Source organism: Megascapheus bottae, chromosome 1 (assembly GCF_031878675.1).
Source record: "Megascapheus bottae isolate mThoBot1 chromosome 1, mThoBot2.hap1, whole genome shotgun sequence".
Taxonomy (NCBI): domain Eukaryota; kingdom Metazoa; phylum Chordata; class Mammalia; order Rodentia; family Geomyidae; genus Megascapheus; species Megascapheus bottae.
Genome location: NC_143509.1, coordinates 16,499,128 through 16,510,639, shown reverse-complemented (window position 1 = coordinate 16,510,639; position 11,512 = coordinate 16,499,128). Strand labels below are relative to the sequence as shown.

The 11,512-nt window shown below is 44.4% G+C and overlaps 1 protein-coding gene across 3 annotated transcripts in view; it reads left to right on the top strand.

The window, feature by feature from the left end:
* Nucleotides 1-556: 556 nt before the first annotated feature.
* Nucleotides 557-11,512, top strand: part of Veph1 (ventricular zone expressed PH domain containing 1) — a 101,535-nt gene continuing 90,579 nt past the window's right edge. For all 3 annotated transcript variants that reach the window (XM_090333582.1, XM_090333414.1, XM_090333493.1), the window contains exons 1-2: nt 557-725; nt 9,463-9,669. In XM_090333582.1, coding sequence (XP_090189708.1) covers nt 588-725; nt 9,463-9,669 — 345 coding nt within the window. In that variant the 5' untranslated portion in view covers nt 557-587. The remainder of the gene's footprint in view (nt 726-9,462; nt 9,670-11,512) is intronic.

Below are 11,512 nucleotides of genomic sequence, written 5' to 3'. Positions count from 1 at the left end.
CGAGTCTGGGCAGGAGGGGAAGGCTTGGCTTCCATGTAAGTCACCAGACAGGGGGTCTAAAAGGCAAGGCCTGTGTCCCCTGGTTCCGCCCATTCTCTCTTTCTGTTTGACTCCCTCCGCAGTCTGCCAGGTTTATTTGTTGCTTGTCCACTTTTTTTCCTTGAAGTAGAAGAGAGAAAATAAGAATGAAATAAGTGTAGGGTATGAGCTGCTGCTTTTTTTTTTAGGTTAAAATTAAATTCCAGAGAGATCTAATAGCTTCTGACAGAACTTGCTGAGCCAAAAATAAGTAGAGAACTCATTTGAAGACCATCAAGTGGAATCTGTCACTCTTGTCTTCGTTTCTCAGTGTCTTTTCTCCCTGGTGGGTGCCAAGGTCATGTTCTGAGCTCTCGTCATTCTGCCAGTGGCTGCATTGTGTCATTTGTCTCCCCTTTCAGAGAGTGGCAGCAGTGACCTCAAAGTCTGGAGGAAAATGGCTTCTCACGGAATATGAAGTCTCCCTCCTGCTACATGGTTTTCTCTTCCTAACACCTGATATCTGAACACATGGATCTTCAGAAAGTCAACTGATCGAATCCCTCACCATGCATCAACTGTTCAGACTTGTGTTGGGACAAAAAGATCTCTCCCGAGCTGGGGACCTCTTTTCTCTGGATGACTCTGAGATTGAAGACAGCCTGACAGAAGCTCTGGAGCAGATTAAGATAATTAGCTCGTCTCCAGTAAGTACCCTGGTTTATAGACCAGATCTTTGAAGTAACCAGGCTAGGACTAAAGGAGTGGATACCACCGGGGAAGGGGAAAGCCATGGTCCCATGGGAGAGGAACTAGTGATATTCACATCTCTTCAGTCTACTCTGTGGTTTAACTGGTGTCTAAGAAAAACCATCCAGTTGCTAGCACAAAGGATCGTTGTTGCTGTTTGTTTTTGGCCAGTCCTGGGGCTTGAACTAAGGGCCTGGTTACTGATCCTGAGATTATTGTGGCTCAAGGCTAAGACTCTACTCCTTGAGCCACAGCACTACTTCCGGCTCTTTCTGAGTATATGGTACTGAGGAATTGAACCCAGGGCTTCCTGCATGCTACACGAGCACTCTACCCCTAGGCCACATTCCTGGCCAGAGCACAAGAAATCTTACAGAGCAGTGCTGCGTTGCTCCACGTCCACAGGGCTGTACGTGCCTTTCCATGCCCAGACACTCACCTCCCCGGAGGCAGACACTCAAAAGGAGGCAATCTTTTCTCTTGGCTTCCATATCTGGTTCTACCTTGACCAGTCCAAATGCCAGAGGCTTCATAAAGTGCATAGGTCAGTAACCACCGAGATCATTAACTTTCGAACCAAGGTAAATACAAACCCACTCTTTTATAAGACAGTGAGAATGTGCAAGGTTGTCAAATGATTACAGTGTGTGTGATAAACCAGGAGGGGAGCCCTCCTTGAGCAACAACTGGCTCACACTTTAAAGATAATGATGATCACAACTGTAAAACAGGTCCTGTCTGGGGTATAGGGTACTAGGGCGGCGAGAGGGCCCAGGGAACAGAGGGAGAATACAGTCACACATACACATGTATGAAAATGAAAAAATAGTCTTTGTTGAGATTGTATTAGAAATGGAATGAGGAAAAGTGACAGAGGTACGTTGTGTGCGGTGTAGCTGTGCCAATATGAAGCCCTATTCTACAACTAATGGAGGCTAATAAAAAAATGCAAAACCAAGAAAAAAAGAAAAAGAAAAAACATCCAAGGAGGCCCTGGCCTAGCAGGCACGTGTGCTCCTGTGTGCCTTCCTGTGGGGACCAGAACCCTGGAGATGGCAGCCCTGAGTGACAGTCTCACAAATGGATTAGTGAGCGCAGCTTTTACACCCTTAAAATGACGTGGTGAGTCACAGTAACAAATTAGAGGTAAAAGCTGGCCTGCCGAGATATATCAGGGCTGCAGGGTCCCAGGCAGGTGTGTGCTGGAGGATGAATAATGAAAGAAGACAGGTGACACTTCCTGAAGCCCTGATACTGGGAGACCGGACAACAGCTGCCAGTGCCAGAAAGTGACATTTACCAGGGCTTGATAAGCCCACATTTGCTCCTCTGGGGTCTCTCGAGCTGTGTGCCTTTCCTGTGCCCCATCCTCTACCCTCCATTCCCCCATTTAATTCAATTCACCCATTATTAATTCCAGCGGTGAACAGACTATTTTAAACCCTTCACCAGCCCGTCCCTCCTTGCTCTGTCTTCTGTGTCTGGATTACATAGTCTGATGTCATTTCCCCCAAGTGGACGTGGGGGGCCCAGCGTGGTGTGATGTTGACTGTTAGCCTTCTTGTTTGTGTTTGGACCTTCTGTGAACTTCTTCCTTCTTCACTGACTAGCACACTCAGCCTCCTGTCACACCCTGCAGTTGTATTCAGCTTACCAGCGCACAAGGCAAACACCCCAGGGAGGGGCAGGAGCAGAGAGGCTCAAGCCAGCAAGCAGGGAATTGGTGTATGTGTTCACATTCCGTGGCTCTTTCCACATTCTCCTAAGGAGGCATTTCAGAGGTATTTGGGCAGCCAGGGTGGCTCCTCTTCAAGCCTGTCAGCATTTTCGCTTGCTGGCAGATAATATTTCCCCTCTAAACAATGAAGTCATGTCCCAAACTCTCTTCCTTCCCCAGGTAATGCCTCTGACAGCAATTTATGTGTACACGTTTTCTTTTCCAGAACATTAATTAAGAGTGGCTCGAATCACAAAGAGTTCCTGGTACCTTTCCACCTTGGGGGGACGCTGCCATTTCCAACATCCCCTCTTCTGCTCTTCTAGAAATGATTTGGCTGAATCAGCCACTGATTTTTATCTTTCTACAAGGAAAAAACAAAAACCTCATACAAACAGAAAACTCAGCTAAGATCCCTAAAGCTTATTTCCACCAGAGGTCAGTAGTGGCTCTTACTTCTTTGCTTCTCTAAACTGCTTTCTCTTGGTCAGAGGTAGGATTTAAAACAAATGGGCTGTCATCTGTCTCCATTGGTGAGGGGGGAAGGCTGGAACTGCCCCTCATTAAAAGCATGGCTGGCAGGTTAAGCTATCCAATTATCACCCCACGTGAACAGCAAATCTGGAGCGGAAGACGTCTGTGGGTTTCCTTCATTTAATTTCTATCACTTTTTTCTCTTTCTTTCCTTCCTTCCTTCCTTCCTTCCTTCCTTCCTTCCTTCCTTCCTTCCTTCCTTTCTTCTTTTTTTTTTTTTTGTATTCCTAGGGCTTAAACTCATGGCCTGGGTGCTGTCCCTGTTTTTTTTACTCAAGACTAATGCTCTACCACTTGAGCCACAGTGTCACTCATAGCTTTTTCTGAGTATTTTATGGGAGATTAGAGTCTCACAGACTTTCCTGCCTAGGCTGGCTTTGAATCATGACTTTTAGATCTCAGCCTCCTGAGTAGCTGTGATCACAGGCCTGAGCCACTGGCCCGACAGCTCACATCTCTTCTTTTTTTTCTTAATATTTATTTAATTTTATTGTCAAGGTGAGATATAGAGGGGCTACCATTCCATATGTAAGATAACGAGGACACTTCTTATTGAACATTGTTACCCTCTCCCTCATTTTTCTCCCCCCTTCTCCCCCCCCCGCCTAAGTTTTAAAGTTAATGTCCAACATATTGTCTTGTGAGTATCACTGTCACATCTCCCTTCTAAAGTTTGCCCTCAACCATGGAAGCAGAAGAAAACCTGAAACTTCTACTTTTCATACATTAAACTTAAGGTGACAGCTCTCTATGGCCTCTTCTTGTCCTTTCCAGGCTGACCACAGGACCACCCTGTGACTTGCTTCCCTGTCACTGACCTATGACCTCCTTGGGTGACTGGACTTCCCCTAAGGATCCAGGTCCCAGCAATCAATTTCTCTTCAGAAGCACAGAGCTGCCTTCCCGGCAGATGACATGGCCCCTGGGCGTATGCTGATGAGGCTGGCGTAGGTTGGGGGTATTGTTTTCTGCTCTTCATTTTCTTTCTTTTTTCCCTAAATCACTTGATTATTGTTTTAAAGGTGATAAACAGCAGGGTTACCTTTTTTATTTGCCAGTCCTTGGTCTTGAACTTGGGGCCTGAGCACTGTCCTTGGGCTTTCTGAAAGCTAGTGCTCTACCACTTGAGCCACAGCACCATCTCTGGCTTTTTCTGTACATGTGGTACTGAGGAATCGAACACAGGGCTTTGAGGATGCTAGGGGAGCACTCTACCACTGGGCCATGCTCCCAGTCCTGAGCGGGGCTACCTTTACCTACATCAGGTGATCAGTGCGTTTTCTATTGCATGGCATCTTCTGCTAGCTCATTTCTGTCTATCCCCTCTTTCCCCTCCCCTCCCCACGGCAGATCGCACAGCTCACTCTCCTTCATGGCCTGAGCACGAGTGCATTCCATGGCGACCCTTCCTCAGTGGTTTACCTGGGATTCTGTGCCCTTCCCTCCCTGCCCCAGATGTGCTTGAGAATTCACCTTGTACAGTGCAATGAATGCAGAGTCATCTGCAAATGAAAAAAAATGAATAAAGAAGTCCTTTGTTTCCTGTTTTTTGGCGTTCACATGTGTATTCCATAAACATCTAAAGAGGTGCTTGGAGAGTGCATCTCTGAGATTCTCTCCTAAGAATATCCTCTTTTGATTTCACTGTATGTGAGTATCTGGGATTCTGTCTGATTTGTCATATCCTACTGTGTTTTAGATCACACTTGTGTGTGTCGGGGAGAGCATGTGCTGTTTGTCCCTCTGCTCTTGTCTTACCTCACCCAACATGACTTGTTCAAGTTCCATCCATTTCCCTGCACATTTCATTGTTTTATTCTTTCTAATGCCACCTTATGTAGGCACCACAGGTTTTGGACGCCTTCATCTATTGTGAGGCAATAGAAGAAGATATGACCATATCTTGGCTACTGTGAATAGTGCAGTGATGAACATGGCTGTGCAGGTGTCCTTGTCTTATCCTGGGTTATGATGCTCAGGGTAGATGCCCAGGGCTGGTATGGCTGGGTTGCAGGGAAGGTCTATATTTAGGTTTTGAGGAACCTCCAAAGTGCTTTCCAGAGTGGTTGTCCTAGTTTACATTCCCACAAGCAGTGCAGTAGGGTTTCTTTACCCCACATACCCACCAGCATTTGTTGTCTGAATTCAAAATGTTGGCTAGTCTAACTGGGATAAGTTGGATCTCGGGGTTGTTTTGATTTGCATTTCCTTTATGACCAGGGATGATGAGAATTTCCCCATGTATTTCTTTGTCATTCTTACCTCTTCTTCTGAGAAGTCTCTTAGCTCCCTTGCCCATTTTCTGGGTTATTAAGTTGGGGGGGATCATTTCTTGAGCTCCTTGTGTATATTGAGTATTAGGCCTTTGACTGATATATTGCTAGTAAAAATCTGTTCCCAACTGGTTGGCTGTCTTTCTAGTTTTGTAGCTATGTTCTTAGCTGTGCAGAAACTTTTTATTTTAATGTAGTCCCATTTGTCAGTTTTCTCTTCTCTCTATTGTTCACGTGGGTCTCTGTTCAGGAAGTTTCTCCCTGTACCTATAAGCTCTAATGCCTCTTCTACTCTCTTTTGAAGTAGTTTCAGCGTTTCGGTTCTGATGTTGAGGCCTTTGATCCACTTGAGTTAATGTTAGTGCATGATTACAAGCAGGGATTCACTTTTAGTTTTCCACATGTGGCCGCCCAGTTTTCTCAACACCAATAGGTGAAGAGGCAATGTTTTTTCCACTGTATGTTTTTGGTTCCTTTGTGAAATATCAGATGACTGTAGGTATGTGGTTTTATTTCTGCATCTTCTATTCTGTTCCATTGATCTTCAGGTCTATTTTTGCGCCAATACCAAGCTGGTTTTGTTACTATGGCTCTGTAGTAGAGTTCAAATCTGCTATTGTGATACCACATGCATTGCTTCTTTTGCCTAGAATTGCTTTGGCTATTCTTTGGTTGTTCCACATAAATTTTTGGATTATTTTCTCTAGTTCAGTAAAACCATCATTGGAATTTTTATGGGAATTGCATTGAATTTGTGTATCATTTTTGGCAGTATGGCATTTTTGCGATATTGATTCTACCTAAGCAAGAACATGGGAAATCTTTCCATTTCCTGGTGTCCTCTTCGATTTCTTTCTTTTTAGAATTCTATGGTTTTCACCTTATAAAGGTCTTTTACATTTGTGGTTAGGTTGATTCCTAGGGTTTTATGGGGGGATTGTAATGGGGTTGTTTCCTTTTCTGCCTGTGCATTGTCCTGCACTCTGTTCTCTTTTGGTGAAGAGTCCCTCTTGATGGGGTCTTTGCCAAGACACACTGCTATCGGAAGGCCACTGGCCTACCAGTCAGGGGAGGGAGGTCAGAGACGGCTCCTAAGCTTGTCCAGGGGAGGGAGGGAAGGATGGAGACTACTCGCCTAAGCTTGTCCATCAGAGCTGATTCCCAGAAATCACAGGTGACTTACTGCAATAATCATGGCCAAGAGAGGAACTCGTTTCTGTCACCCAAGCTGCCTCACCCACATTCTCCTTGCCAAGCACATCAGATTTCCTTCAGATCTACAAGTCACAGGCTAGTGGTAACAGCAGTAGCCTCAGTTGCTGAAGTTACCCCAAGTTTTACTGTTACTCACTATCAAAATACTCTGGCAAAGAAGCTCCTCTTCCTCTCCTGGAAGTTAAAACACTTTGCGTGTGTCGTCTTTTAGCAGATGAAATCTTGTGCCTAGAACTTTCTTGTTCCTAATCTCTATATCCAATAATTCAGCGTCTAGCCTCTGCTAATGCAAAGAGGGATAAAGCCCTTAAACTTTGGTGAGGAGTTCACGTGTCATGGCTGGCTTCTGTCTTTCTGACTGAACACTCTTAGCACCCCGGGGTTTCCAGGATGGAGGAAGGAGGAGGTTTTTCCTAGGAGTGTCAAATTAGCTGACTGTAAGAAATACGTTTCTCTAATTTATCATGATAGCTGTAAGAATGAGAGTACTTTATAGATTCTAGAAAGACATTTTAATGAAATTCACTCTTCATTCTTTGATAGAACACCAGAATCAGTAATTAAGAGAGTACACTGGTTCTTTTTTAATGCCATAAATTGTAGTACCAAATATCTATCTCACTGACAAAAGCCAGTGTTATGCTTATTAAAGAAACAGAATAAAATATGTAAACTTTGAAAAGTGAATGAGGCATGTCCTACATGATTTAAAGCATTTACTGAGCTCTCTTGGTTTGGCCATAAAGTTTTACATCAAAAAAGAAAGGATGAGGCCGGGGGTGTGGCCTAGTGGTAGAGTGCTTGCCTAGCATGCCTGAAGCCCTGGATTTGATTCCTTGGAACCACATATACAGAAAAGGTTGGAAGTGGGGCTGTGGCTCATGTGGTAGAGCACTAGCCTTGAGAAAGGCCAAGGACAGTGCCCAGGCCCTGAGTTTAAGCCCCAGGCCAAGGAAGGAAGGAAGGCAGGAAGGCAGGAAGGCAGGAAGACAGGAAGGAAGTCAGGAGGCAGGAAGGAAGGAAGGAAGGAAGGAAGGAAGGAAGGAAGGAAGGAAGGAAGGAAGGAAGGAAGGAAGGAAAGAGTTGAGATCTGAAGATGGAGGTTCAAAGCCAGCTCTGGCATGGAAGTCCGTGAGACTTATCTCCAGTTAATCACCAGAAAACTGGAAGTGGTGCTTATGGCTCAAATGGTAGAGTGCTAAGCCTTGAGCTGAAGAGCTCAGGGACAGAACCCAGGTCCAGAGTTCAAGACCCATGACTGACATGGAAAAAAGATGTCGTAGGACTTATATACACCAAGTGACAAAATTAGAATTACAAAAGAACTGAGAAACAGAAAAGGTGAACAGCCAATACAGCCATGCAACTGAACTTCATGTACACAAAGCAATGATCTAGGCAATGAGTTTCTGTGTGTGTGTGTGTGTGTGTGTGTATTTTGTGTTCACAGAGCTTGAACCCAGAATCTTGTGCAGGTTCTCCCCTCCTGAGATCTACCCCCAACCATGGAAATGAAATGTCCAGTGACTAATAGTAAGCAGCAAAAGACATTAGCTATTTGGAAGAAAATAGACATTTTCATTTACTTCTCTAAACACAAAGAAGTTTAAAAGCTAAGTTGAAGTGTTAAAAGATGAATTTCTAAAAAGACAATAATGCAATGTTTTGTTGACTTTTTATACATCTAGGAAAAAAGCAGAGGTGTCTATTAGAGTTTTATTAGACTTTTCAATAAAGAAAACAACTATTTTAAAACATAAAAAAATCACAGAAAAGGGAAGGTGTAAATGACTTCTATGCATTCTCTGAACCCTATTTATGAGCTAGGGTTTGTGGAGCACAACCCAGAGGGATTGGAAGCCAAACTTACTGGCACACTCATTCATCATTAGAAACTCCTTTTTGCATCTTTTGAACTTTTGTACCATATCTACGCATTGTATTTTAAGTCAATAAAAGTCATTAAAACATCAATTTTCTAATTTAAAAAAGGAAAAACAATGAAACATCAAAAGATTGATAGGGTTTGACTACATAAATTCTTAGTGCATTAGTAAGTAGTAACAAAACACTAAAAATAATAAAATGTGCAGTCACATTTGCAACCCAAATGCTGGCTTAGTGTCCTTAATAGAAAAACAGATTGTACTAAAAGGGAACCATCAAAGAAACCAAAATAAAGTCATCTAAGGTGTAAAGTGAGGACGTAAGACACAGTGTGCAATGTTCAAAGGAGGAAACACAAATGACAAGAAGATGTGAAAATATGCAATCTTACTTTGGGTCAAGGAAATTCCTAAGGTAAGAAGCAAGGAGATACTGTTTTTCAATGAGTAAATTATTTAAAAAAATAAATAAATAAAACTTGAAATACTTTGATCTTACTAAGGCTCCGGAAGCTAACCAGGTCTTCATCCCTACGGTGAATGGCTTTACCCTCCCCCAATTATCTGGAAAGTCATAGTGTGGGTCTTGGAAATACCCCTGCCTCCGCTTCACCTCAGAAACATCTTCTTTAGAATCATCTATAGTACAAGGAATCCATGATGCAGAGAGGGAATTGTGCAAGAGGTCCCATTTGCTCTATCATTTGTGTGCTGAAAGAGAGAGGTAGCTCATGAGGAGAACCAAAACAATAACTTGGTTTTCTTTTTCATAATCATGACTAAAGTCCAATAGCCTGAAGAGTAACGTTACTTGCAAATGACTAACAAAGCTCCTTTGGGCTCTGGCTGTTCTCCTCTCTGTGTGCTCTAGGACTGTGAGATATTTTGCCTGCGCCAAGTGCTCCATAGCTGAGGAAGAAGGTACATATTACATGGGGCCATGGGCCCTCACCCCCCATCCCAGCACTCAGCATGGCTCCCATTTTCTCAGTGACTGAACGAGTGTTTCCTCCTTGGAGGGATGACTTTGTAGAATTCTGTTTAACATGAAGGTGTCCTTTCCAAACAGGATTATCACACCAGTAACAATGACCAGGCAGTGGTTGAAGTCTGTATCACAAGAATAACAACAGCCATCAGAGAGACAGGGTCCATTGAAAAGCACGCCGAGGCCCTAGTAGGGCTCTGGGATGCCTGCCTGGAACACAGCCTGAGACCTCTGGGGAAAGAGGAAGATGCTCCTCATGCATCCGACATCATGAGCTGCATTCTGCAGGTAGGTGGGTGGGTGCTTCTCCCATGCAGCTGGATGCCCGGCTGGCAGTTGCGGGAGCATGTGACAGCTGTGGACAGCATAGGCCCTATCCGGGGACACTGCTGGCCAGGCATAGTGGCATACTCGTAGTCCCAGCTGCTCAAGAAGTAGAGGTGGGCGGATTGTGGTTCCAAGCCAGCCCAGGCAAAAGTGAGAAAGATCCTCTCTCAACCGACAAACAAGTTTAGTGGTGTGTACCTGGCACCCCAGAGACAGGAGGGTCCTGGTTTGATGCCAACCCAAGCAAAAGCATGAGGTGCTGTCTGAAAAACAAACTAGAAATGGATGGAGGGAGGGTGTGGTTCCCGTGGTAGAGCAAGTGTGAGGCCCTGCACTTGATCCCCAATATCACACACACACACACACACACACACACACACACACACACACGTGCGCGTGCATGCACGTTCCAGAAACCATCAGTCACGAAACCAGAAGGCTGGTAAGTAATAGACTGAGAAAGTTCTATCAAGCCCAAGACATGTCCCTGATTTTCTGCTGATGCTTAAACAGAAACATAATCGAAGGGTCTTCCCAGGACTAATTCCTAAATCAGAACGCATGTGTTTCCCTCTTTTAGAGAGGCCCACCTCCATCCCCTGGCTCCATGCATCAGGCTGGTTGGGTCCTCTCCTTCAATCAAAGCAAGACAGCCTGGCATACAAAGTCCCCTGGAGAGCAGAGAGCAGAGGATTAAAAATCTACAGAGCAGGGAGCAGCTATGGCAATTAGATTGCAATAGTATTGAGATTAGATTGCTAATTTCAGATTAGCTAAGATTAGGCACTCTCTTTTCTACAAATCACTGACAGTGTAATCTTGACCAAATACCTCATTCTCTGCCCTCAGTTTCCTCATATGTGGAATGCAGACAACAGGAACTGCCTGTTGGGAGCTCGTATGAGCTTCTCCTGGCCAGAATGAGTTTGTGGTGAGGAATAAACGCACAGTAATAAAGATAAAATATTTAGCGAGTGCTGCGTGAACGTTCAGTGTGATTGCTGCAGTCACCACCTGCACTCAGTACTTTCTCACAGAGTAGGAAGGTCATCAATTATTTCTTTATTATTATTATTTACTGATCACCTAGCTCTACCCTATGCATTGAAGTATATCCAGCACCTAAAAGAGCACCCAGTGCAGAGCTTATGCTCCAGTGATATTCACTGAGTGACAAAACAAATGAATGGGCTCTGAGGTAGAAATGGTACTGCTGTCTCTCCAAAGTGGGAGCGGGATCTGATCCCAGCCTCAGACAGAGGCCTAGAGGGTAAGAGATGACCCAGGCATCACCTCTCTTGTTCCTCGGGTCTGAATCCTTATCATCTGTCACAGAGCCCCCTGGAAAATGGTGTCAGGCAATTTTTTGACTCAGCCCGGATGCTAGGAACCAGGCACTTTATAGGTAATTCAAAAAATAAGTGTGCCCGTGCTAGAAGAAGCATGCTTTAGTCATTGAGTATTTCTCAAGCTCAATCATTTTCTATGGCTCTTTAGTTGAATTTCAGACCTGAAAGCCAGCACGCTTTTCAATTGGTGACACCGTACACAGCTAGAAGAGTCTACTCTAGCTTGCCTCCTTCCTATCTTAAAACACTGGGAAATGTTCCCAAAGTGCAGTTTTGAAAGAAAAAAAAATCTGCCCCCGAAGCACCAATTGTTGTGCATCTAGTTAAGAAATATGATTGCTGGCAACAGTAGAACAAGGCCCTTTTGTTTCACCTCTCCAGCGATATATAGCTGTCCCCAAAAGCAACCTCACTCAATCTCTTCCTGCCCCAGCACTGGATGCTCGTATCCGTGC